The sequence below is a fragment of the Fonsecaea pedrosoi genome, assembly GCF_000835455.1.
Source record: "Fonsecaea pedrosoi CBS 271.37 unplaced genomic scaffold supercont1.6, whole genome shotgun sequence".
Taxonomy (NCBI): domain Eukaryota; kingdom Fungi; phylum Ascomycota; class Eurotiomycetes; order Chaetothyriales; family Herpotrichiellaceae; genus Fonsecaea; species Fonsecaea pedrosoi.
This window is the reverse complement of record NW_013550610.1, coordinates 2,240,638-2,266,119: the sequence shown is the minus strand read 5'-3', so window position 1 is coordinate 2,266,119 and position 25,482 is coordinate 2,240,638. Positions and strand designations below refer to the sequence as shown.

General features: G+C 52.1%; 12 protein-coding genes across 12 annotated transcripts; 8 read left to right on the top strand and 4 right to left on the bottom strand.

Annotated features, from left to right (window-relative positions):
• Positions 1–245: 245 nt before the first annotated feature.
• Z517_09656 (uncharacterized protein) lies at positions 246–1,644 on the bottom strand (the record flags this gene model as incomplete). Its single annotated transcript, XM_013425564.1, has 6 exons — positions 246–639; positions 711–805; positions 863–921; positions 979–1,288; positions 1,363–1,481; positions 1,539–1,644. 6 exons carry the CDS (start codon positions 1,642–1,644, stop codon positions 246–248), a joined length of 1,083 nt encoding a protein of 360 aa, XP_013281018.1.
• Positions 1,645–2,446: 802 nt separating this feature from the next.
• On the top strand, positions 2,447–3,784 carry Z517_09655 (uncharacterized protein; the record flags this gene model as incomplete). The annotated part of the gene is made up of 4 exons (XM_013425563.1): positions 2,447–2,552; positions 2,730–2,840; positions 2,906–3,231; positions 3,446–3,784. 4 exons carry the CDS (start codon positions 2,447–2,449, stop codon positions 3,782–3,784), a joined length of 882 nt encoding a protein of 293 aa, XP_013281017.1.
• A 1,768-nt stretch (positions 3,785–5,552) lies between these two features.
• Positions 5,553–6,373, bottom strand: Z517_09654 (uncharacterized protein; the record flags this gene model as incomplete). Its single annotated transcript, XM_013425562.1, has 2 exons — positions 5,553–6,045; positions 6,108–6,373. The coding sequence occupies 2 exons, from the start codon at positions 6,371–6,373 to the stop codon at positions 5,553–5,555; spliced, it is 759 nt and encodes a 252-aa protein (XP_013281016.1).
• Positions 6,374–6,752: 379 nt separating this feature from the next.
• Z517_09653 (uncharacterized protein) lies at positions 6,753–7,250 on the top strand (the record flags this gene model as incomplete). The annotated part of the gene is made up of 1 exon (XM_013425561.1): positions 6,753–7,250. The coding sequence occupies one exon, from the start codon at positions 6,753–6,755 to the stop codon at positions 7,248–7,250; it is 498 nt and encodes a 165-aa protein (XP_013281015.1).
• A 693-nt stretch (positions 7,251–7,943) lies between these two features.
• On the top strand, positions 7,944–9,523 carry Z517_09652 (uncharacterized protein; the record flags this gene model as incomplete). Its single annotated transcript, XM_013425560.1, has 6 exons — positions 7,944–8,022; positions 8,080–8,330; positions 8,389–8,659; positions 8,712–9,010; positions 9,109–9,325; positions 9,390–9,523. 6 exons carry the CDS (start codon positions 7,944–7,946, stop codon positions 9,521–9,523), a joined length of 1,251 nt encoding a protein of 416 aa, XP_013281014.1.
• An 842-nt stretch (positions 9,524–10,365) lies between these two features.
• Positions 10,366–12,997, bottom strand: Z517_09651 (uncharacterized protein; the record flags this gene model as incomplete). Its single annotated transcript, XM_013425559.1, has 11 exons — positions 10,366–10,482; positions 10,551–10,680; positions 10,784–10,949; positions 11,049–11,197; positions 11,259–11,409; positions 11,564–11,809; positions 11,864–12,079; positions 12,146–12,312; positions 12,364–12,498; positions 12,555–12,818; positions 12,882–12,997. The coding sequence occupies 11 exons, from the start codon at positions 12,995–12,997 to the stop codon at positions 10,366–10,368; spliced, it is 1,857 nt and encodes a 618-aa protein (XP_013281013.1).
• A 1,248-nt stretch (positions 12,998–14,245) lies between these two features.
• Positions 14,246–15,080, bottom strand: Z517_09650 (uncharacterized protein; the record flags this gene model as incomplete). The annotated part of the gene is made up of 4 exons (XM_013425558.1): positions 14,246–14,504; positions 14,631–14,774; positions 14,836–14,946; positions 15,013–15,080. 4 exons carry the CDS (start codon positions 15,078–15,080, stop codon positions 14,246–14,248), a joined length of 582 nt encoding a protein of 193 aa, XP_013281012.1.
• Positions 15,081–15,719: 639 nt separating this feature from the next.
• Positions 15,720–17,265, top strand: Z517_09649 (uncharacterized protein; the record flags this gene model as incomplete). Its single annotated transcript, XM_013425557.1, has 4 exons — positions 15,720–15,729; positions 15,784–16,375; positions 16,434–17,014; positions 17,066–17,265. The coding sequence occupies 4 exons, from the start codon at positions 15,720–15,722 to the stop codon at positions 17,263–17,265; spliced, it is 1,383 nt and encodes a 460-aa protein (XP_013281011.1).
• Positions 17,266–17,793: 528 nt separating this feature from the next.
• Positions 17,794–18,057, top strand: Z517_09648 (uncharacterized protein; the record flags this gene model as incomplete). The annotated part of the gene is made up of 1 exon (XM_013425556.1): positions 17,794–18,057. The coding sequence occupies one exon, from the start codon at positions 17,794–17,796 to the stop codon at positions 18,055–18,057; it is 264 nt and encodes an 87-aa protein (XP_013281010.1).
• A 655-nt stretch (positions 18,058–18,712) lies between these two features.
• Z517_09647 (uncharacterized protein) lies at positions 18,713–21,645 on the top strand (the record flags this gene model as incomplete). The annotated part of the gene is made up of 2 exons (XM_013425555.1): positions 18,713–19,191; positions 19,251–21,645. The coding sequence occupies 2 exons, from the start codon at positions 18,713–18,715 to the stop codon at positions 21,643–21,645; spliced, it is 2,874 nt and encodes a 957-aa protein (XP_013281009.1).
• A 390-nt stretch (positions 21,646–22,035) lies between these two features.
• Z517_09646 (uncharacterized protein) lies at positions 22,036–22,934 on the top strand (the record flags this gene model as incomplete). The annotated part of the gene is made up of 3 exons (XM_013425554.1): positions 22,036–22,065; positions 22,117–22,264; positions 22,324–22,934. 3 exons carry the CDS (start codon positions 22,036–22,038, stop codon positions 22,932–22,934), a joined length of 789 nt encoding a protein of 262 aa, XP_013281008.1.
• A 610-nt stretch (positions 22,935–23,544) lies between these two features.
• Z517_09645 (uncharacterized protein) lies at positions 23,545–24,994 on the top strand (the record flags this gene model as incomplete). The annotated part of the gene is made up of 2 exons (XM_013425553.1): positions 23,545–23,994; positions 24,200–24,994. 2 exons carry the CDS (start codon positions 23,545–23,547, stop codon positions 24,992–24,994), a joined length of 1,245 nt encoding a protein of 414 aa, XP_013281007.1.
• Between the last annotated feature and the right edge of the window lie 488 nt (positions 24,995–25,482).

Here is a 25,482-nt window from a genome sequence, read left to right as displayed (position 1 = left end):
GTCTGATTACCACTACCTTACTCGATTTATCGTCATTGGAACTCCTTATGGCGAGATGTCGTTCAGCTGCACACGAAGCATGGGTGTCTACATTATTGGAGGCACATGAGAGCGACAGATTCGAGTCAACATAAGCAGCCGCATGGAGAATTGACACTACTGACGGACTCTGGTGTGCTACTTCTAATAGAACGCCATTTGTGGGGCTGTTATCTCCAGGCGGCAGTCGACTTCAATTTGGAGTCTTATAAGCCTTTTTCCGCCATGACTTTTTCAATAGCCACCTTCGCTTTTTCCTCGGCCTCGAGAAAGAACTTGCAAGCGTCTCCGAACCTCTTATTCAGCACCGAATTCTCTGTAATGAACTGGTCAAGCTTTTCTCCACCGTTCACCACATAGTCTGTGTCCATTGTCGCCAGCACTTGATTCCATTCAGGTCCGGAAAGCGGATCTATGGTTTCCAATGCCTTCAATCGCTCTGCCACAGCGAATTCAGCGTATGGATGCTTAGGCTTCTTCTTGGCTACCGGAGGAAGGGTGTCAGGTGTCTCCATAAGCTTGTTCAGGTTGGGACCTTGAATAGTGACGTGTTGGCAACCTAATTCAGCCATCGCAAGAACCTCATCAATGTTGAAATGGCTGTGGTATCAAGGGGCGTCAGCAGCAGCTCTACAGCAACCCAAGTTAGTGGCTGCCAGTGCACGACTTACCTCGCGATGACCATAATCGGTTGTTCCTTTCCCGTCTGCACATAAGCCTGCGCAAATGTCTTCAGAATATGTATAACGCGGGCGGACATGGGATGCTGCAAGGTTTGTCAATTTCCTCGATCGTTTCAACCGCACCCGGGACAGAGGAGTACCTCGAGAGCTGGATCTTTGACCTGTGGACGTAGCGCCGGATCAAAATGTGCTGCGATTTCTAAATGACGGTGAGACTTTCTTGCACCAGATCCAAGGTCAAATGCAGTTTACTGACCATTGTAGTATGGACTGATGAACAGACAATTTGACTGGCTTGCTGCAATAGCTTGTTCCAGAGAGAACACAGCTGTTGCCAGCGTGCGAATACCTTCAGCATTGAGCTCCAAGGCCGCCGATGCCGCTGCTCCAGAAAATGGCACTTTGATGGCGAAACGATCTCTTGACACGCCGGACTTCTCGAATGCTTCGGCATACTCGTGACATTGTTTGATTATGGCGGTCCGGTCGTTCACGTAGCGGAGGGAGGTCTGAACAAGCACGCGGCCTGACAGGAATGGAACGTTCCTGGCACAAAGGGCGATGGCCTAATAATATAAACACCCCCCAAATCAGAACTTGAGATGTCCATATATTTGTTCAGTGATTGAGGAGGACGTACCGCCATATTGTACACTTTCTCCCATCCTTCTTTACCATGCTTGTCAACTAGGTCCTCCAGGAGCGTCTGGTTCTCAGGGTTCAACAGCTCCTTCGTGATGACGCCTTGATTCGAGGTCTCTGGTAGGTGCGTCAGTAATCAGTGGGGCCTTTTAACAGGTCTCAAGTTCACCGTACGGTTGTGAGGGGTGAACGGCAAGCTCTTGATGAGTGCAGTATCGACATCGTCGACGTCGACGTTGCAAAGTTCTTCGAGTCTCTCGAGGAGCGACCGCGGCGCCATGGTGAGTTTGCCGGTGAGAGGTATCCTGCTCTGCCGATGGCCTGGAAAATTGGACGACAGAGGCAATCCTTCTGGGTGAAGAGAGACGGTTTTGGTGTTCAGTGTTCCCCGTCGCGTGCTTCCACGAGTTCGGGTACAGGAAACACGCCCTGAAACCTGCTCTCTTTTGTTTTAGCACGACTACTCTCGTTGGAGTCCTCCGCGACTCATTCCCCGGACTTCTCATTCTGCTGATTCCGGTGTCGCCGACTGTCCGCGCTTTTACTCGGTACTTCCTCTCCGCACATTTTGATCAGGAAAGGTGGCGTTCCCGCCGCTATTACAGACCCACCAGATCGTCTTGAGGGGCAGTGGGCTCACTTCAATTTAGCGGCGGTCCGCCTTCCGCCGCTAACCGGATGCGATTAGGCGCCAGATCCAGCACTGCATGAGACTGGGAATGAGGGCCTGTTCCCGCCGACTCTTCCCCGAGGAAATCGAGCAGACGGCGTGGCTACCATACCACGTGCTTCTGTCTGCTATGTCACAGCATAGACCGATGATCCGCAGGGTCCACGACGGCAGATGCGTGTGAGAGGCCGAAAATCGACAATCTGAGCAATGTAGTTTGTTCGACTGTGCGTGTGTGCATGTGTGTTTTTGTCACTTGAACGCGAAATCATCTACAGGTCCAACTGCGCCACTTTCGCAGTGATCAAGAGAGCAGGGAGAGAAGGAACAGCATCATCTTCTCGTTCTTCCCAAGGCATCATTCTTTTTTTTTCCCCTGAATCTACCTACCCATTCACCAAGCCGAAGCACCATGATTTCCTCAGAACCCATCGTCGAGCCGGTCACAAATGGGCACTCGAGTCAAAAAGCCGGGTCTGCTAGAGACCTCTTCTCCCTCGACCGCAGAACTATCATCGGTATGTGACAGCATTGTTGGCAGTGGGCAAGAAATATACAGCAACAAAACAATGCTGGCTCCCCAAACCCAGCCCGCCAGCCTTCCTGTTTCATTTGTGTCCTATGTACTCTTCTTCTTTCTGTTCTCTAGATTGGTGGGGGGTGCGAAACTGAGATTTTTTTTTTCTACGTGGCAGTGACCGGTGCGACGGGCGGTATGGGCATCGTGGTGGTCAAGGCGATATTGCAGTCCGGGGCCGATGTGATTGCCATTGACCGCGAGGCGGAGCCCAAGTCTTTCAGCGGAGGTAAACACGCCTGTAATCTTGCCCGTGCCAAACGTGTGTTACTAACCTCTTCGAATCTTCTTTAGAAGACCTACAAAGCACCGCAGAAAAGAGCGGGACGATTGCGTCCTACTACCAATGCGACATCTCCGACCTCGAGTCCACGTACGCCGTCTTCGAGCACGCCGTCTCGTCCGCCCGATACCCCCTGCGCGGCCTGGTCAACTGCGCGGCGATCGGCTGGGTCGGCCCCTCGATCAGCTTCCCCGTCGACGACGCCAAGCGCATCATCGAGGTTAACTTGGTCGGGACGCTGATCTGTGCGCAGGCCGCGGCGCGGTTGGTCAAGAAACACGGCTTTGCCGCCAGCTTTGTCTTTATCGCGAGCATGAGTGGATACGTGGTCAATAAGGTGAGCAATATCTCTAATGACTTATACCCTATGCGCAACACAGAGTCATCAAGGTCAAATGAGAGACGATCTCGTTCGTATCGTATCATATCGTATCGTATGCGATGAAGATAAACATGAAGAAGAAAAGGGCCGAAGACATTCCAAAAAAAAAAAAAAAAAAAAAAAAGACGAGAACGCTCTGGCTGATCATCACTTTGTATTATCTGGGCAGGGCACACCCAACGCCGCCTACGCCGCCTCCAAGGCCGGCGTGCACCAGCTCACGCGCAACCTGGCGTCGGAATGGGGTTCCCCGAACGACACAGACGGGGCCTCGCCTTCGCCCTCGATCCGAGTCAACTCGGTCAGCCCGGGCGTCATCCGCACTCCGATGACCGCGGGCGTCCTGTCCAACAGCCACTTTGAGCACATGTGGACCGAAGAAACCATGCTGAAGCGCCTGTCCGTGCCGGACGACTACATTGGGCCCATTATCTTCCTGCTCTCGGACGCCAGCTCGTATGTCACGGGGTCGGATTTGTTGGTCGATGGAGGGTACACGCGGTGGTAAGGACTTGATGGAGCCGGTGCTATTTTGGGGACGAGGAGAGGACTTGTAGAGATTGAACGGGTAGTCAATCATGAGCTGCGAATTGAGGTTTCTTGGGGAGAGATATATATATATACAAAAAAAAAGGAATAGATATATTCCATCTGTGTTACTTGGCAAATGATTCGGGTCGCAGCCATTGGCTGGCTTGCAGACTGATGCTTTTTTCGAATATATCTTGCCTAACCTTCCTGTCGCGTATGTGAAGTAAAGCTAGTATTCTCTAAACTTTTTCCCCTGGGGGAAGATATCGGTTGTACGTGAGTTCAGGCGAAGATAGTGGTCTCAATATCCGTGTTGCGGCGAGAACCGATTCTCAGGGATTGACAATGTCACCGTTAACTGCGATGGTGCCTGTGCCCCACCATCCTGCCCCCTGTCTTTCGGCCTTCACAGTATGGATAACGCATTGGCAATGCGACCAAGATCACCTGGGGCACATATTCTCAGCCGACGTACGCAGCGACTGGGTTCAGGCCGAAGAAGGTAAGACGTCGCTCTGAAGTTGGAATAGGATGTTGCAAAGGGTATCAGGATCCCGAGCTCGCAGATCGGACAGCTCCAGAACGCCAGAGAATGCTCGTGCATGAGGTACCCTAAGTTTGTCATTGTTGAACCCGTCAACCGAGAATCTCGCCTTGCAGCCAGGCACATCGCGCAAGGACGGGGGATGGAAAACCCTCTTGTGCAGGAAGTCGAGCATTGCTTTGCTCCGATCAAGGCCGATGCAGCGTTGGCCATCGCTGGGTGCGAATTCGTGCAGCAGAAGGTGCGCCTTTGCTTTTCTTCTCATCGGTCGATGACGATTCATGGTACAAAAACCTCGTGCGGACATGGATAACGTCACTACCCATACTCTCAGGCTTGAGATTGTTGCCTTAACTGGTTGCCACCTTGACCAGGGTTGTTTGAGAGATTTTGTAGTGGTCAAACCAGTTAACTTGAGGACCACCAGTCTTTGCATACCTCCCAAGTCAGCCAGGAGGCCGTGAGGGGCGATCCTATGTGCTGTCCGTACCAGCACACTGAGCTTCGGGCCGCCTTGGTAAACGCTTGAAAAGGGAGCCTCCAGCAAGAAATTGGTAGGAACCTCTGAGGTGGTGGGGACCTTTTGAAGCCCAGCTGACTGTATCAATGTTATCTTTATCCCATTTCCTAGCCACCCCGTGCGATCATCCCTTGAGAGACACTAGATCTGTGCGAAGTGGCGACATATGGACGGTCGTCACCTGCTGTCTGGTCTGAAAGTGAAGCAAGTGGCGAGTTAGCTGTGGTTGGGCCGCAAGAAAAAGGTATTTCAGAGCAAACAGGTCGTCCAACGCCTTTTGCGCATCGTGCATGAAGCTCGCAAGGCGTCCCAAAGTCCACGTCGTACAACAGCCTGCGGACATGTCTGCCCTGCTTGAGCCGATACGATCCTTGGTTTGGATTACTGGCCTTGGTCGAGTACGAAGAGGTTCACAGTCCGCTTGAACAGGGTCGATCCCGAGAGTGTCCGGCTTTTCAGAGACACCGAAATTCTTAACTGGTTAAATGCCATCAGGTTTAGAGCACCTCAAGTGATCTGCTCCTGAAAGCTTTTGTATCTCTGTGCTTACCGTGTCGAATCTCGGAGACCTTTGAGAACGATGGGCGATCCGATCGAGGTCGGTTTGAGATTTCCTCGCTGGAACGAGTCTTATCAGAAGGCGGTCTTTGTCGGTTGGTTATCCGCTAGTGATAGCGAATGTCAAGTAGGCCCTAGTTGTACAACATTCCAGGACATTCCAGGCTCTTCTAATTGTCGCCATAGAGCACGTTCTGCAGCCAGTTCGTCGTCATATCGAGTAACAGCTTGCTCAAACCTAGCCCACCAGTCGGCGTTGACATATGTATAATGCGCCTTTGTATATTCCTGATATTCTGGATACCATCCGGCAAATTGCCAGTCAATGACGACAACAAGCTTGCGGTTGTGCACGATGAGGTTGCGTGGGCAAACGTCGGCGTGGGAAAAACAGGTGCGATATTGGCGGCTATGACAGCGCGTAACAGCTTCACCAAAGACTTCCGAGCAAGTCTCTAGCGGAATATTACCTTGCAGAAACGAATGAAATTCTTCAGTGCTACTAAAGGGGCTAAAGGGCCGGTACCCCAGACGGACGTCGAAGCATTGTCCGAGTTTTGGCGAGGCAACTATGCCGTTTTGAGGCGGTTCAAGCCCTCGAAGTTGCCCGATGTAGCTGGATACCTGGTTAACTAAGGCCTGCTTCTCGTCGGCCGAAAAGGCGTTGCCATTCCATACCGCTTGAAGAGTGTCACCGTGGACATATTCCATCTCCATGTATAATTTTTCATCAATTCGATAGGTTTGGTAGACCTTGGCACGGGGATTGAGGTGTGTTGCGCAACGTATTCTAGGCCTTCAAGCTCTCCCACTTCACATGGGCCTTTGATAATTCGGTTCTTGCTCACTCTGATTACGGTCGGCCCGAGGAAGCCAAAGCGCTTTTTGCCCAGCCAGAGTCGAGCACGGACTATCAGCGATATCAGTCTCTGTCGAATGGGCATGGTGAAAACAGTGCAAGGAATGCGTTGGAAGAGGTTGGGATGAAGACAACAGATTCTCGGAAACACGTGACAAACAAGTTGGAGGCAATTAGATCACATGATTCCTTGGCGATTAAGGTCACCTTGCGCTGATGAGTGACTGGGATTAAAGATTGGAGACTGGGACCCACACTTTGTCACTATTCCATATATGGCTTAGAGCCCGCACAGGTGAATGAGTAGCAAAAAGCGCCAAAGACATATACGGACATACAGGCGCCTGCTTGGGACGGTTTACTTCCAGCCTTACCTCTACACATATTGCTACTACGCCACAAGTACGTGAAGTACAGCAATATGAGCGGCAAGGCGCGAGTTATGGTAGTAATCCACCACCGTGATGAGTTCTCGCTTGGAGACAACAGGAAACAGTTGGGTCAAGCGGCCTACCATTGAGGAATCCTCATCCAGCCTAAGAAATCCTAAAGGCTTTGATCCAAATGTCTACGATGCAACCGATGCGACAATTCCTGATCCCATAAGCCGAGTGGATCTCAACCCGAACCACGACTGGCGTTTTCGTTCCAAGACGAGCGTCAATCCGATGCACAGCGGTCGCCTCCTGGGAAGAATAATGATCGGAAAGGTGCCCCCGCGCATCACAATTGAAGGGGTTGACGACATTCTCAGACAAGTACCACTTCCTATCAAGAATTCCACGCTTGTGCAGAACTGCGTCACTTGGGTTCTAGCGGCCGTCGAAGTCATGCAAAAGCAGGATTTGGCAGAGGCGTTCGACGTGGACCAGTTCAGTATCAAAGCCCTCGAGCTCGCCGATCAATGGCTGAAAGATCCAAATCCTCGCCATTTCCACAATTATACCAACCGACCACGCTAGCCTCAAGGTAGCACTGTGATCATTCAAAGCATATGCCACCCCTGGTGCCGAAGGGGTACAACCACCGGGTTTTGGAGCTCATCTTTGCTTGGAGCACCTTAGGGGAGAGCTCACGTGCAAGCTACGTTAGTTTAATCAAACATCTGGGCTCCACACTATCTCTTCGTCTGCATCGCATATAGTGATCGCGTCAGGGTCATGGCGGTAAGCCATTGTAGAAGACAAGTACCCAGCAATAGACAAGTCCGCTGTCTGTGTTACGGCAAAACTGCTTCAAAGTAGGTAATGTGTCACTTGGAGGTTGGGCAGGTGCCTGCGAAGAGAATATGTCTTGTGTCACCATACCAAAGGAACTACAAACACTTGATGGGGTAGATTTCCTGGTCACAGTGGCGACTTGATCTTTGCGCTTGGCGGGTGCTTGGCGCGAGGGTGGATCATAAAAGCGGCGCCCACTCCACGCCCAGATTCAGCTAACCTTGTCGCGCGCCTTTATCCACCTCTTTCACAAAGACGAAAGTGAAAATACACCGAGCGGTTCACAGTTGCACTTTCTGGTTCTTCTTATTCTGGCCATCTCTGGTACTACGAGAAGACAAATAGACCTGACCTGAGCGTCCATACTCACAAGAGTCGCGGACAGAGGAGAAGAACCACTTGTGAGAGTCGCGTTCCTCCTGCTGAGCGTTCACCATGGTTGGTGCACAACCACTGCGGAGCGGTCTTGCTCAAACTGCACGTTATGAAAATGAACATTCACCCTTTGGTTCAGGTATTTTGTGCAACCCTACATACTTCTTGCTCATCTGCCACTGACTTGTCGCCATAGAAGGGCTCTCGCAGACCGAATTGGATCTCATCCTCGAGGAACGAAGACCTCACATTTTTCCCAGTTGGGGTGGACGTGCAGAACCCCCTCCTCCTGCAAGCGACTCAATGGGGGGACCCTCCTGGGATGAAGGCCGGCAACGATGGCGCCGAACCCTTGAAGTTCTCGACAATGGAGAAGTGAGAGTGAGAAGTAAAGGCTATTCCCGACATTTGGAGCACCTCGCAGACGACCCGCAAGAACTTGATGCAGTCTGTGCCCTACGCTTCCGCAACGCAAAACATTATGAACTTATGCTAACCCCTCTAGGCTCTAAAACTCATCGGCCAATTCGCGCTCGCTGCTGGAAAGCTGTACTGCGACGTGTACTGCATTTCCGGTAAATCCCGTCCACTGAGCCCAAAGCAAGTCGAAATGTCAGGTTTCTGGCTGCATGGGGGGAAATTCGTGACCTGTGCACACCTTCTACAAATACTGCCCAACACGCACGTGGACGAGACGGTGAAGCGTTTGCTCGATCCATGTCAGGCGCAAGCACGTGTTTCGACAACAAACCTATCAGAGGAGATTGACGACGTTTGTAAGCAACAGATGAGCGGATAAATGTGTCATACATTGCTAACTTCCTCAAGCCGGGCCTTTGTACCCTGTTCGCTTATCGACCGTCTGCAGAGCCTCAGACCTTGCCGTCTTTGTCTTGAACCCTCAAGCTGCTGAAAACAAGCACATACCTTTTCCTCCCACGCACTCCATCGACCCTGGCCTGTTACAACCGCTATCTTTCTGTAATAACATGTTATCCACGGACTACTTCGCCGCATATTATCCGAGGAAGAAAGTGGATACACGCGACTCGCCATTGTCTGACCAGCTCAAACGCAAGTCAAAAGCACTAAACATCATCGATGCTTGCGAATTTATGGGGCACGAAGTCAGAAATGCCTACGTTCCCCAGACACTCCTGGACCCGCCACCTGCAAGTCTTTGCCCCAGCCCTTCAAAGTCGCTCTATACTGACTTGCCCTCTAGAATTATGATTATACCTTCATATCGGAAACTCGAAGCATAGCCGTTGGTAGGGTCATTGCGAAACAGAACGGGAGTTCTCCCGCACTTTGGTACAAAGATGGCAAGCTCACCGAGAATTGGGATTGCGATATTCCTGGCTTCTGGGGATGCAGTGGAGGGATGGTGTGCAGAATCGAGAAGAACTCTGGTGTTTGGGGAGCTCGTGTCGTTGGAATATGTCAGTCCATGCCCGTATCTGAGCTGTCATCCCTGCGAAATGTAAGCAACTGACCGTTGTGTAGTTCAAGGAGAAAGCAGCAACAATCCCAAATACAACAGTGTCCTCGGATTTACCGCTGCCGGTATCGCAGAACTCCAAAAGCCCCACTTCGACAAGCACCAGATCGACCGACAGCTTACTTCTCTCACCCTGTGAAGGCGGTCGGATCATACCGATGAAATGCCTCCTGTGGCGCGATATTCGACACGAAAATGGAGGTCGGTGATACTCTGAAGTTGTGACGGGAGGAGGAGTAGCCATCCAAGAACAAAAGCGCTGTTTCGAGTCTTTCATAACCCTGCCTGGTCTTGACGAGCGATGGATCACCACAAAGGGAAAAAAACAAGGAAAAACGTCGGAAAAAGAGGAAAAAAGGAAACAAAAAGACAAGAGAAAAAAGCAACAACAACAACAACGACAGGGAAAACAAGCAAAGGGGACAAAGAGAACACAGCAAATAGGAAAAGGAAAGAAAAGAAAAAAAGAAAAAGAATGTTGATCTGTTGGAAAGAGATCATACCAATCTTTCTGTCAATGCAGGAAGAAGTCATTACCCAATAGATTGAGAATGTCCGCTTCAAGTAGACACGGGCCCTTGGTCCTGCAGAGTGCGTACCAAGAAACAATTCTCCTGTATCTCCAACGAGACCCTCATGGTCTGCCGAGTAATGGATTCCAGATACAGAGGTACGCAGACAAATCTTCTCCACCTCCGCGCGATCTCGTGTTCCTCGCCTCCAAAAACAAATACGTGGTTGCAGTAAGTCTCTTCATATGACCTCTAGCCCAACTATCCTGTCCCCTGATTCATGGGTCACAGTCCTTTGAACCTGTTGCAGCAAGAGGCATTCTCATCCTCAAAAATAACCTTGACACACACACACACACACACTTCTCGCCCCTTGCAGCTATGTCCGGCGTCCAGGCCCGTATACGGCGAGGAATCTTCTTGACTGCGCTCAAGCGGCAACACGCATTCCTGACTGCGACTCGACACCTCATGCAACTGTAGCATCCCGAGGGACCTGTCGGCCACTGCGTTGAAACTGGTAGAGCGGCTCTAAATGCTCTCCGCGCCTGAAGAGAAGGTACCGTCGCAACGCCCAGGGAAGCACCTAACAAACAGCAGAAGTCAGTAAGAATAAAGTTTTTTGATACAATCCATGGAGAGGCCGTCACGCACCTTTTGGATTTGATAGCTGATGAAGCGTCTCGTTGGCACCGCAAAGACGTAGTCGAGCTCTTCGAGCGTGTAGCCACTCGTGTCGGGCACGAAGAGGAACATCAAGATGAAGACAAACACGTTCATGCCACTGCAAGGACCCTCGTCGTCCGTTGTCGTCGACGCGTCATTAGCAAGATATTGCTTTTGTGTGAGAGACTATGTGTGCGAGGATATTTGGATGGGAGGCTTACGCGTAGAATCCAAATGCACCTGTTGCGGTGAAGGTGTTCAACATCAGGGGGAACGTCAACGATAGAGCCGAGGACAGCGCAAACGTCGCCGACACCGCCCAACTGTTTCCTATTTCTCTGTGTGACAGTGGAAAAGCTTCGGCGGAATACACAAAGGCGACAGGTCCTGTTCAGAAAAATGGTGTCAGAAATGTGATTACTATCTCACGGTTCAAAATGTCGAAACGAGGAGAGAAGGCAGGGTTTGATAGATATATATACATACCTTGACCGACGGAGTAGAGAGCGGTGAATGCGTAGATGAACAGGGCGATCAAGCCGACGTGTGCCTTGCTGGACTCGGGGATGTAGAAGCAGAAGCCGGCGGCAAGGAGTGTCCAGGCCATGTGTGGGAAGGTCGAGAGAAGGAGAGATCTAGAATCCCACAGGTCAATCTTTTTAAATCCCGAAGTCGCGACGAGCGGGTCATCCGCACCTTCGACCAAACCTATCAATGAGAAAGATTGCCGGTATGGCAAAGACAAAGTTGACGATCCCGTACCCCAACGACGTCAGCAGTGCCGTGTGCTCGGAGGCGCCAGCTTGAACAAAGACGGTGGACGAGTAAAAGGCAATGATGTTCATTCCTGTAGCAAAGATGATCAGCTTCAGGAACGGGTACTGGTTGTTTCAATAGACCAAACTTTAGAATAGGCAGCCCCTTTGAAAGAGCGGAGACCTCGTCTCGTCTCATAAAAACATGGACAGCGTTCTCAACTAGGAGAGAGGCTGGAAACTCACCGCAGAATTGCTGACCCATGAACACGACCAGGGCTGCTATACCACTTCTTCGAATACGAGGGACCGTGGCGAGCTCACGCAGTCGGATGAGGTAGGTCGACGCGGCCGCCATCTCGTATTCAATGACCAGCTGAGCGTGGACGTAGTAGAGGTCGCGTGCAGCTTGTATTCTGTGCCGCCTCAGACGGCAGAGCGACTCGAACGCTTTCCTGTACCGGTTCTTTTTCATCAACCAACGAGGAGACTCTAACCGGTCTCTGTTAGCGGTGGGCCAGAAGAGCACCGTATGGATAACTGTACCTGGACAGAAGTAGACGAGAAGGGCGAGTGGCACCGCAGGGATGAAGGCAGATCCAATCTGGAGTCTCCATGCGATTTCCCCGACTCGGTAGACGGCGAGGTTGGCTGCAAAGCCGAGGAATATCCCGAAAGCCGTCCACATCTGCCACCCCATGACCAGGGCACCTCGAATGACAGCGGGGGAGTTCTCGGCAGCGTACATGGGGATTGTCGCAGCTACTCGGAGAGAGGAGAGTCAGCCAGACTCGCATTGACATGGGGAAAACCGGGCGGCAAAATCACCTTTGAGACCCATTCCGAACCCCATCAGGAGCCTGGTGACAAGTAGTTGATGCCAGTTCTGCGACAGCGCACCCCCAATCGGCGTCAAAATGCAGAAGATGGCCGCGAGGAAAGTCGCACCACGGCGGCCAAGAAGGTTGTTGAACGGGTCAGACAGCCAGCATCCACTTCACCATGTCAGTACATCCTGCTGGGTCATAGGGCGTCCAACAACTCACAGGAAAGCAGAGGAGATATAAGGAGCAGCGTTCACCAGGCCGACCAACCAAAAGTCCCTATTGGAGCCAGATGCGATGCCAAACTCGACCGGAAACGTCAGATTAGCGCCATTCGACCCCGTCTGGTCCCAGCCCCTTTTGGTGCGTCAGCCTTATAGTGCCCAGTGCTGGACTTTTGCTATAGAACCTACTGTACTGCCGCCCCGATGGAGCAGACAAACACGGTGGCGTAGAGAGCGAATGGATGAGTCCACCTGTGCTTGACTTCGAGTTGGAGCGCCTCGAGCTCGTCGACGTCGAGTTCTTCGATTTCTTCCAACGGCACTGCTTCCTGGGCGACATAGGCACCTTTCTTCAGGACAGGAAGTATGTCGAGGAGGTCCTTGTCCATGGCAAAGCGCTCGACTTGATGCATCAGATCGTCTTTTGAAATTCCGGCCAGAGGATTGACCAGCCTGTGTATATATGGTCAGCGATTGATCACCAAGCAACTTCCATTGTCATGGGCGTCGCCATACCTCGCCGTGCTATTGTCCCTGATCGTTTCGAGCGCAATATGCCCCGCAGATGGGGTACGCCCTTTCTCGTCGTGAGAGGCCTGCTCGACCTTCTCGGACGGAAGTTTTTCGGCCATGTTGAAGTGCAACTGTCTAAAAGATGAATAAGTCCACAACGAGCTCTGTTGCCAGGAGAATGTCGTTTGGTAGAAGAACGGTCATGGACCTGGGCGGGACAGAGAGCGCACTTATGTTTGTTGGGCATCTTTTGGTGGCTGATCCAAACCAAGCATACCTGCCTTTTCCAAACCGGCTCTGTCAATTTCCAGCCGGTCGGATAGTCCAGACCCCACGGGGTAGAACGGCTGGGGGTTGCGTGAGATTTCTGGCCATGTCGGAGGAACTCCGTATTGAGTACCAGACACGGGTCTTGGTGAAAGAGAATTCGTCACCTTAGTGCCACACTCACGATAGCTGAAGTGAAGTGCGCCTGACATCCTGTCATGGAGTGGTTCTCCTTGGCGAGCGTCCACGAGTATGAGTACTATATAACTAGAGCTGTTACGGACTAGGGTACCCACAAGCGAACAGCCCCAGTTAATCAGCCTTGCGGGGGCTTGACGAACAAGGCAATATGCATGCTCCTTACGTTTGGCTTAGCGGCGGTCTGTGTTTCCCCACAGGCGGTCCGCCGGTGCCGCTTTACAAAACCTCCGGGGTCAAGTGGGGTTTACTATTTCATTGCATCCCAGACCTCTCCATACTGCACAACGAAAACTCCGCAACCTCGCCTGCCACTTGTTTCCCCTCCAAAGACGGCAGAGTATTTTTTGGAAGCGTTGGCGGCGGCATGGACGTAAGAACCGCCGCCAACATTAGCTCATTTACTCCTGAGAAGTGATCGAATGGGTTTTGTTCATGGATGGAAAGATCATGCATGCCATTTTTCGGTTATCGTCGGTGCTGGATGTGTGTCTCTAATTCAAGGAGAGGTGGCCCCGACTGCCCTATGTGCCTGGTGGCGCCTCGAACTGAGTTCCTGGCCACGGGATTGACAGCAGTCCGCCGCCTGTGATTATTGTCGCCACAGCTAGTCAATTTCCCTGCCCAATTTTCTACAGCTCGTGATGCACCCTTAGAGGGTGAAGGGTACGCTGCTAACGCTTTACTCTGTGTAGTCTCTCGGCTTCCTGACAGTCGAATCTCGCCGTGTCAACGCGGTGGCAACACACTTGAGGAGAACCTTCCAATACTAAGCTCGTTGTGCTGGAGATCGAGACATTATGCCAGGGTCGAAATGGCGGTCAGAAATACAGAGTGGAAACAGAATTAGAGCATATCATACGGTGTGAAGAGCTTTTCACAGAGCTATGATTGAGCGACTGTCACTTTTCGCGTAACTGCTGACTTGACTTCTCGCTCTCATCTCGAATTCTCCACGTGAACTCGTAGGTCTTGCATGCATCCTCGTACGATGACAGGATTCCGTCCGAGGGAGCTACAAAGCCCTGTTCTTCGCTTCTGGCCTTTTTTACAGCTTCCGAAGGAGCAGCACCGAGGGAGCCTAGCAAGCCTGCAAACTCCGAATAGAACGGGTGGTCATTGATGAAGGTGAACCACTCTTCTTGTTCCGAAATCGGAGTTCTACAAGAGTTCAATGTCAGCTGTTGTACAACTCCTCAAGCCTCATCAGAGCTCATCCGAGCTCCGGATCCTGTACTACTCATGCCTAGGAAATCATTTTGTCGAATCTCGTATACGGCAGCTTACCTCACGTAAAGAGTGGGAGCGCTGTATAGGTCAACTAGACGAAGTTGGAAGCCATCCCCAGCAATGACGATCTCGTTCGAGTATCGAATACCATGCAGTGCGACGATGTGCATAAGCGATCTAACCGCTCCGCCCTGATATTTCCTGCTTTCTATCAGCCTGGTGCCGCATGAGAGTTGAGAGGTTCCTCTACTCGAGCACATACCAGAATGCCGCAGTCACCCGAGGAATTCGTTCCTCGGTTGGTATTTGCGACTCGTCCACAAGCATGCTAGAGAGCTGTCCAGCAGGCTCATAGTGCTCTAGTACGTAAGCTCTGACGGTGGCGAGGTCAACCTATCCACCAAGGTATTGGCAGAGGTCACAAAAATGTGTTGCTTACTCGATGATGGGGCCACAGTACTTCGCTTTATTCCACCAGTCCGTCTTTCTCACTTTCGAGTAAGCCATGCTGTATCGAGCATTTACAGCCATTACCTTGACGTTATTATCGTGGAGAATAGACATGCAAAGCTCTCAGTCTCCTCTCCTAATAACAAATGACGCTACATACTGCTCCGATAAACAGAACACAGAATTTCCTGCCAAGGCTGCCATGCTGGGCCTGTTTCGGGCCAACCTGTTCGAATCACGTTGTAGACCAGGAGGTAACAGAGGTTGGATAGCCGTGATCTGATAGCATTAAAACCGGAAAATACCAATCCCGGGGCCGGGTAGAAATCAATGGTCCGGACATGTTGATTTATCGGACCAAGCCTCGTGGGGGAAACTCGAACTTGGGGCGATATCACGTTGTCTGGACGAGAGACAACTTTGTTCCCCAACCTTGAGTGTTCCAACCGGTCCTGAAACAATAACGCCGGTCCCCTCGGACTGGGCAGTCAGCGCAAGCAGTACCACGATCAACCATGGAACCAACCCCTCGGCGCAGGCTCAAAGCGTGCCGGACTTGCCGGCGACAAAAAATGAGGTGCACAGGAAGCCCGGAGTCACCTTGCCCACGTTGTATCAATGCAGGACTCCCTTGTGTTTTTGAACACAGAAAGGCAACGGCGAACGGTATCGTGGGAGGGGCACATAAGAGAAAGCATGTCTAATGGTCCCAACCTAATATAGCCGTGCTACGCTGACTCTATCTTTCCTACTAGACTAGGAGAATTGGAAGATGAGATCCAGAAGTTGAGACAAGAGCTCAAGTCTATTTCACAGGCTGTAAAAGGGATCCCGGCTGATGAATCCAATTCCCTACGGAGCCTAGGATTATCCAGGCCTCCCGTTAATGACAGCGACTCGCTTCTAAATGAAGACACTCGGCCTATCATCTCGCACTCTTTCACCCCTACACAGAGTGAAAAGCAAAATTACAGAACGGACATTTATAGATCTGGCCGATTGCTCGACATCGAGCAACCTACTCCATCAGCTTCAGCGTTCAGTGTCCCTCCTGTTGCCCAGGGCAATGGCCGAACCGGGCACGAGCGACAGAGCTCTGAAGCAGAGCCCGATATTGACTATATGCATTATCAGCACTTGAATGCTCCGGTTACCGCCGTTCAGTCCATGGGATCTACGTCTCCTGACTCACAAAAGGTTCTTCATTCAGCGGTCCTCGACGATGGTAGCATCCATTATGGTCAAACCTCGCAGGCATTAACAGAGGCATTGACACCTCCATCTATTGAAACATCAGACGTCGTGTCGGACATCTTCAAGGATGAGTCCCAGGCACGACTACTCTTCGCGTCGTAAGCATTCCATGTTCCTTCGGGAAGAGATGCCGCCATTGACCTTTTCCTGACTTAGCTATTTTGAAGGGGGTAATCCGTATCTTCCCATATTCGATCCCATCGTGGATACCTTTGACTCTATCCGAGCCCGTTCGCCTTTTTGCCTGATTGTAATTCTATTCATCGCGCTGAAACATAAATCAGGGATCGTGCATAAAGTCACCACGGACCTGCAGAAAACAGTGCGAGAAGCTTGTCTACAAGAGGCTCGTCGCCAGGTATGCGACAGTATCTTCGAGAGCCCCACGCTCGAGAGTGTGCAGGCAATGACACTACTGGCAGCAAACGCGGAGAAGAGTTGGTTCGCAATTGGACATGCTCACGAAATGGCTCTGGAATTGGGCTTGGACTACGCACTTGATGAGTTGCTCAGTGCAGACTCAACAACTGACCGAGTACACTTCTACAGTGGCAGTCGTAGAGCCCGTACGTGGCTCATCTTATATCACATTGAGCGCGAGCTTGCGGTCGGGACTGCAAGGAAACCACGCATTCGTCAACTTAACACGGCGCTACTGAGGCATTATCTGGATCTTCCTGTCTCCTATCCCAGTGACATGAGATTCGTAGCTACTATCGAGATTGTGCAACTTCGCAGTAAGTGATGGCGTTTATTCCCACAATGAGCTATCTAACACGCTTCTCTAGCCGCTCTTCAGCGCCAAATCGAAAATACCACTTCACTGTCTGCCATTTCTGAGAGCGCGCCACGAGAATTTGAACAGAAGGCTCAAGAATGGTTCCAATACTGGGATGGCCGGTTCAAAGGTATTCCCACTCCACTCTACGGGATTAGACGGAATATTTGGCTCTGCCGCCCTTATCACTGCGTGGAAGCCTCGTTTTGATGCACTGACGTGGTTTAGCATACAATGTGAACGAGGACTCGCTTAATCGAATCAGCCTACGTATCCAGAAGAACTATTCAGCCATCACAATCTACTGTACCATCCTTGGTAGATTACACAAGAACACAGACACACACATGCTGCCGATCATGGATGAAATTGTCCGTCGAACTGCTGAGACCGTATCCGATCAGCTCTGTCTCATCGAACACTCGAAATCCTACAAATGGCATTTCCGATGGGCACCTACGTATTCCGCCCTGATGCTCACATTCGTATGTCAGTATTGGCCGAAAGTCCTTCCATTCTTTTGCTTTGGAGAGTTCTGATGGTCCAGCAGTAGTTCTAGCCCTTCAACTCGCGCATCGGTGGCCGACGTGTTTGGACAAATCTCAGACAGAGAGACAGGTCAGGTCCGTCATTGGCCTGTTGGAGACACATCCCTACCAAAACCTAGCATTTCAGGTCAAGAGGATGCTTGACAGATCATCAGATGAGCATTTATCGTCGCGACGACGTAATTCGACCATGTCAGGCGAGTACTCGAGGCAAAATACATCATCGCAGATCAGCAGACAACATAATCCTCCGCCCGAGAACAATGCACAAGCTAGAATTGACGACGACAGTGGTATTCTACCGAGCAACCAATGCAGGGAGACTTCAGTTGCCGAAGCCGAGAATCTGGACTGGCTCTCTGGAGGTTCAATTCTTGAAAACTGGACCCTGCTCGAGCTGGGGAACTCGTCGCCATACGATATGTCTATGTTCAGTGGGGTAGGAGAAATATAGAAGCGCATATCAATGCTCTGACCCTCATGAGACACGCTTAGCCTTCTGATATATACGCACGCACAGACAGGGGGCACAACCTCTACCAGGCACATTGAGATTCTGGATCCTGGAGTCCTTCCCCCAAATCTGGGCGGCAGCCTTGTTCAGCCTCGTCACAAGACTAGCTGCAATTGGCCTTGTTCTTTTCATAGTTTTGGTGTCGTGCAGTACCGTATGGTTTGTTGATTTTGAAAGATAAGATATGGGCTCTCAAGTCGATAGGATTCATGCCTATGTCAGAGTGGTTATATTGCAAAATGATATGTAGGGTGGTTTGTCAACACACGGATTGCGCCGTTGGAAGGTTTGCGGAGCCTCGGCGGCAACTCAAAGTTGCATGGTGCGAATACGTCACTCGATTCGCTAGGCGTCGTGGGTGCGCCGTAAATAGTGAGGAGGCGGCAACACTCAACATGCAACCCGGATTCCAAAACTCCCTGCACCGACATTTCATCCGTCCCAACTGCACTCCCTGGGGAGTTACTGTGCTTGAAACAACTTGGTCACGCTGTGGCAGCTTGATCTCCTTGTATCGCATTTTCCCTCATGGCTCCCGCTTGATTGTGCGCCGCCCCCCCCAGGAGCAGCGTGTCTTCGATGCGCTGCCTAGCAAATGGGTCCATTCAAATGGTTCCTCTTCGTCTACGTCCTCGGTGGTCTCACATTCGTGCCGCTCCTGATTGCCCTCGCCCTCCTCTATGCCTACTACACGCTCCCTCCGCCGGAAGTGAAGACAGAGAAGCCGAAATCCAGCGACGATCCTGCACAACTACTCCGCCCCGAAGATGACAAGATTGCATTCAAGACGGGGACCGACGACCTGGCCGAGCAGTTCCACCGCAAACACGACTCTGACGTTGCCGCCGGCTACTTCGCCGTCTGCAGAGAATATGTGCCGGGCGGTGTCCCTGGCAAACCGCCGGACAAGCTGACCCCTGCGGGCGACGTGGCCGTCCAGGAGTCGCCCAGCGTCTACCAGAGCATGTACCGCAGCATATTCGACCGGTCGCAGAAACCGACCATAGAACCCAACAAAGACGGTGCGGGGAAGAATGTCAGAAAAACAAATAATGTCTTCTATGTGGTCTTGAGGTGGGTTACAAATGCAGGAGCCGCCTGTCTGGAGGATGGAGCCTGACTGATCAAGCTAGGCACGGACATCTGATGCTTTACGATGACATACAGCAGTTGGAGGTCCGCTATGTCATCTCCCTCGATTACCACGACGTCGATGTCTACGCGGGCGGGGAAGAAATTCCAGAGGGGGAACTGTGGATCAAGCGAAATGCCATCAGATTGAGGAGGAAAAAGACCCAAGTGGGAGACAAAGCAACTTCGCTACCATTCTTTCTCTTTGGGCAGAGCCAGTCGGACAAAGAAGATTTCTACGATGCCATTCTCAAGAACCAAGAGAAAAGCAGCACCGAAGAACCACCCGGCCCGCAACTGTTCGATGTCGAGCATATTGTGTTACTGGTACAGAAACTACACTCGTCAGAGGAGCACTTGCAGACAAGATGGCTCAATGCCATGATCGGCCGCGTGTTCCTGGCCATGTACAAGACCCCGGAGCTGGAAGGGTTCATCCGAGAGAAGCTCACCAAGAAGATTTCGAGGGTGAGAAAGCCCACTTTCATCACCAAGCTGGGTTTGCGGAAAATCGACCTGGGCACCGGCGCGCCCTTCTTCAAAAATCCGAGGCTGAAAGACTTGACGGTGGATGGTGATTGCACTGTCGAGGCCGACGTCGATTATACAGGAAGGCTTAGGATCGAAATCGCGGCTACCGCGCGCATTGATCTGGGTACTCGCTTCAAAGCCCGCGAAGTCGACATGGTCCTAGCAGTGACGTGCAAAACATTGCAGGGCCATCTCTTGGTCAGGTGTAAACCGCCTCCCAGTAACCGATTCTGGTTCACATTCGAGAAGATGCCCCATCTGGAACTCGATATCGAACCCATTGTCAGCACCCGGCAAATCACATACACTTTCATTCTGAGGGCGATCGAAAGCAGGATCCGAGAGGTGGTAGCGGAGAGTATTGTACATCCATTCTGGGACGACGTACCGTTCTTCGACACGAGACATCAGAAATATCGCGGTGGCATCTGGAAGACGGAGCCCACATCTACGACTACCACCGAGATCCCAGACGAGGAACCGGAGGATGTGATTGAAACTGGTGGCTCTGGAACGGACACACCGGCAGAGCTATCGAAGGACGATAGGGTCATGAGTATGCCGGTTTTGGTTGAGACCAACGGCATGGGCAAGAACAATTCCGCGAAGAAATCTATGGCTTCCTTGAACGACCTGTTTGGTAAGAAAAAGTCGGAAACAACGGAAAAGGCCGACTCAACGACACCCAGATTGATGCGATCAACATCGTTTGCCAGCGCCGCAGATCCCACCATCACTACGAACCATGCCGATGCGAACACACCCACTCGTGGCGTAGATCAGCCGACGCACAGAGAAAGCGTTGCCACAATTCTGAAAGATCTATCTTCCAGGTCAGTTTCCGGAAACGGGTCAGAACTGGGTTCTCCAGCGGCATCCCCTTCTGTAGAGTCTGCGATGGCGGCAGCGTTGAAGGGGCGGTCGTCAAGCAACGCTTCAGGCGTGTCGGAGGAGGAGGACCACAACGGTCCAAGACCATCTTCCCTGCCCAGGGCCCTGACAAATGCAAGCCGGTCCTCAACCCAAACAATCGATTCTGTTGATCAAAAAGACAGCAGGCCTGCCTCAGCGCAGGAGAAAAACAAGCCTCTGAAGAGCTTCGCACTCGGTGCGAGATCTTTGAATGCTGCGGATAGGAAACAAGCATTGGCATCTGTTAATGCTGCTGCTGCCGCGGCGCAGAAATGGGGCTGGGGCGTGCTCGCAAGAAATCGACAACGAGACGCCCAACAAGCGGCAATGCAGGGAACTTCAGGTGGGGGATCGGGGAGTAGTCCCCCTACTCCGCGAGAGCCAATGGGGCGTGGAAGGCCCCTTCCACCTCCTGGAGTTCCACTGCCTCCCCCTGAGAAAATCCGGCCAAACTCATTCCTGGCACCGAAGCGGAAAGCGGTGCCACCTCCATTGCTACCGAAGCGCCCCGAGACAGATGGATCTCACGAGTCGATATCGGCCAAGTCGTCACCAAAGCCACCTCTTCCGGAAAGGCGCAAGAGAACGAGCTCTGCGCAGCCCGAGGATGGTGCAGAGGATGAAGTGTTTGTGGTTGAAGCTCCGATGGAATCGCCCACGAGCACAGCTCATGATGAACATCATGACGACTTTTTTGGTCATGGTGAGCCCGCATCGCCGGCCAAGGAGTCATCTCAACCCTCCCTACCAGACAACGGCAGCGAGAACGACGAGCCAGCAGCACCTTCAATCACAGAATCCCTCAACATGGCCCCCTCCGAGCTGGAGAGTGAAACCGAGGATGTGCAGGAACGGATACGCCCCCCGTTACCTTCCCGTGGGAGTACGACTCCCGAACATCTTTTGCAGGATGAAGATGAGATGCATAGGCAAGAGATGGGCATGTATACATAACGAAGGGGGGTGGCCTAGCGAGATAGCCAGGCTGCTTAGATATAATTGAAGCCCAGCATCATTGCTTTGGGCATAGAATACGATACCCGATGATAAGCGGTACCATGGCTTGACTTTGCCTTATTAGTTGGTATCAAGCTTGTTGTAACTGAGATACGATTTTCTTCATTGAGCAGGGAGGTGTTGGCCAATTGTTGGGTCTACGGCTGCTATGAGATGCGTTTCCAATTTCGGCAGCTCTGCCGAGCTTCAACACCGCAAGGCTGCACATCTTGACGCGGCTCCCTCAATGACCATACTTGGTAGTCACGGCTCTCATATCCTCCATCTTTTCCTGCTCTTGAATTCTTTCTTCAGCTCTTCGCACTTCCTCACCTGTTATCTGCCGCGATGAATCACTATCCTCAGGCATGGGGTCGAGTTCGTACTACCCTTTTTGCAGGCAACCGCAACAAAGCTAACCTTCAACAGCCCAGAGATGATGTATACGGTCCCTACGATTCCTCACACCTCCAGACCTCGATGCCTCAGACGCACACGCAATCCCCCGCAGTAACAGGAACGTCGGTACTGGGAGTCAAATTCAAGGATGGCGTTGTGGTGGCAGCAGATAATCTCGGTATGTTTACCACGGCTGCAGCGCATTCACCGTTGATAGGGCTAACACATTCTTGTCAGCGTCCTACGGCTCCCTCGCGAGGTTCACAGATGTTAAACGTCTGCGAACGTTCCCTCCGAATACTGTGGTCGGCTTCGGTGGCGACGTCTCAGACATGCAGTATCTCGACCGGCTATTGCAGTCGCTGGACATTCGAGAAAACTACCTCTCGGCCACCGGGCACACGCTGAACGCACGAAATCTTCACATTTACCTTTCCAAGGTCATGTACAAGAGGAGAAGCGAGTTTGATCCGTTATGGAACATGATGCTTGTTGCGGGGTTGGATGAAGATGAGAAGCCGTTCTTGGCCAGCGCGGATTTGCTGGGTACAACCTTCTCGGCTCCAACGCTGGCGACCGGGTTTGGCGCGCATCTGGCACTGCCTTTGTTACGAAAACTAATGCCACACGATGAAGAGAGTGTCAAGGATGTGACCAAGGAGATGGCCATTGACGCGGTCAAGGAGTGCATGAAAGTACTGTTCTACCGCGACGCCAGGAGCTTGGACAAGTACAGCATTGCAGTGGTGACCAAAGAGGGCGTCGAGCTCAAGGAGGATGAGAAGCTAGAGAATCAAAGCTGGGCGTTTGCCGATCAAATTCGAGGATATGGTACGCAAGTCAATTAGGGGGAGGTAATGCATACAAGCATGACCGGTGCACGGCGTTCAGTTTAGGACGGAGCACTCCAATGCAGGGCAATTACACACGGTGGGCCATGAATATTCCCAAGAGAAATAAAATCCCTCTTATGGACACGGACCTGGACACTAGAGTCATCTTTTCCCTGACAAGAGCGTAGAAGTGTCCAACATCGCTAAGGTTGGCCTATGGGAGCCACAACGAGGCAAAGACGACGGTCTGGAACACGAGATGTGATGACTATGATTGGCCAGCCTTGCACTCTCTTGGCGCTGGTGAGTCAAAGGCGGAGTTTGCGGTGCCTGTGACGTGCCGATGCCAGAAATTTGGAGAAGTGGAAGTTCGACTTGCCAGAAAAGTTGAAGAGGCGTTGATGCTGCCAGCCGCACGCTGCGCACATAACTACCAGGTACATACATAGGTGATTTATTCGCAATACCTGCTTGTAATTGTACATTTTCCTGTTTGCGTGGATCTTCTTTGTTTCCAACCCCTATCTCTACCTCTCGCTAAATACTCGCATTCGCTTCCGCGCTCCATCCTGAAGCCTTGTCTACATTACGGCGTCTCCAACACTCTCAATTCAGTGCCACCACCATGGATGGTCCAGCTGTGCAGCAGACACAGACCCCGCCGAACAACAACAGCCGTACTAACAGAGGGCAACGACATAGACGGAGAGGCGGCGGTGGTCCCAACAGACCATCACCCTCGCAACCAGAAACCACAGTTCCCGCCGTCAGGCAGAGTGCGGGCAGACCCTTCGGGGGACGCCTCACACGACTCCACGCAGAAGCACCGCCTTTTGTCCCATCCTCTCTACCACCGCCTCCTCAATCGAGCACGCAGCCCAACGACTCAAAAGCTCGTCCTCCTCACCCTGGTCATAAGGGCACATCCGCACGAACACCGCAGCGGCCACAGGGACGGAAAGGGTCGGTCGCGCGATCGACGGCGCCGGACATCGCCACCAGAATTCATGAGGACATCTCCCACAATCTCTACGAGTGTGCAATCTGCACCAACGAGATCGGTCGGTCTTCAAAAGTCTGGTCGTGTCGGACCTGTTGGACCGTGTTCCATATCGGCTGCATCAAGAGATGGTCGAAAAACGAGGGCTCGGCCGTTCCTCGCTCCGCGGGACAAAGCGACGAGGAGACGCAGTCGGGAAAACAGTGGAGATGTCCCGGCTGCAATCTACCAAAGGACACCTTCCCGTCCGCATACACTTGCTGGTGCGAAAAGGAAATAGACCCCAAGAATATCTCCGGTCTTCCTCCTCACTCTTGCGGGCAGACGTGTGGCCGGGAGAGGACGTTCCCCAAACCATGTCCACATCCTTGCGATCTCCTCTGTCATGCGGGACCATGTCCACCATGCACAGCCATGGGCCCCAAGCAGAGTTGCTACTGTGGCAAGCAGGAAACAGCGAGACGATGTGTCGAGACAAATTACGAGACGGGCTGGAGCTGCGGTGCCGTGTGCGGCGACATCATGCCATGCGGCGAGCACACTTGCCAAAAGCCTTGTCATCAGGGTCTCTGTGGCGCGTGTACGATTGAGGTTCCCGCGCGATGCTACTGTGGAAAAGTGGAAAAAAATATATTATGCAAAGACCGTGGCGAGGAGAGGCCAAGCAGCGACTGGATTGGCCTCTTCGATTGTGGTCAACAATGTGACAGACTTATGGACTGCGGAGTTCATCGCTGCGAAAAGTTCTGTCATCCCCAAGATGCGGCAATACCGCATTGCCCGAAGTCAGTCGACGTCGTTACTCACTGCCCCTGTGGAAAAACGCCTCTGGCAGACCTCGAGAACGGCCTTCGAACACTCTGCACCGATCCAATCCCTAGCTGCGAAAAGGAATGCGGGAGATCGTTATCATGTGGTCACAAATGCAAGCAGATTTGTCATTCTGGAGTATGCAGTCCCTGCACGCTCAAAATCTCCAAACCGTGTCGGTGCGGTCGCAATTCGTTTGACGTCATCTGCCACGAAGCGAACGAGGAACCACCCAAGTGCGCGCGACTGTGCAAGGCTACTCTGAACTGTGGCCGTCACGAGTGTGGTGAACGATGTTGCACCGGAGAGCGCAAAGCATCTGAACGTCAAGCCACCAAACGGAAACTCAAGCCGTTGGGGAGTGTCACGCGGGCTTTGGATGAGAATGTCGAAGCAGAGCACATTTGCACCCGACCATGCGGACGCAAACTGAAGTGTGGAAACCACGTCTGTCAAGATCTTTGCCATCGTGGGCCATGCGGCAGCTGCAGGGAAGCCATCTTTGACGATATTTCTTGCAGCTGTGGTAGGACCATCCTTCAGGCGCCATTGCCATGCGGCACTCGTCCACCGCCGTGTAATTTCCCGTGTAACCGGGTGAAAGATTGTGGCCACCCTCCGGTTGTGCACAATTGCCACTTGGATGAGGAGGAATGCCCCAAGTGTCCATTCCTCACCGAAAAGCAATGTCTCTGCGGCAAGAAGACTCTGAAAAACCAACCGTGCTGGAGGGCCGATGTATTGTGCGGGCTG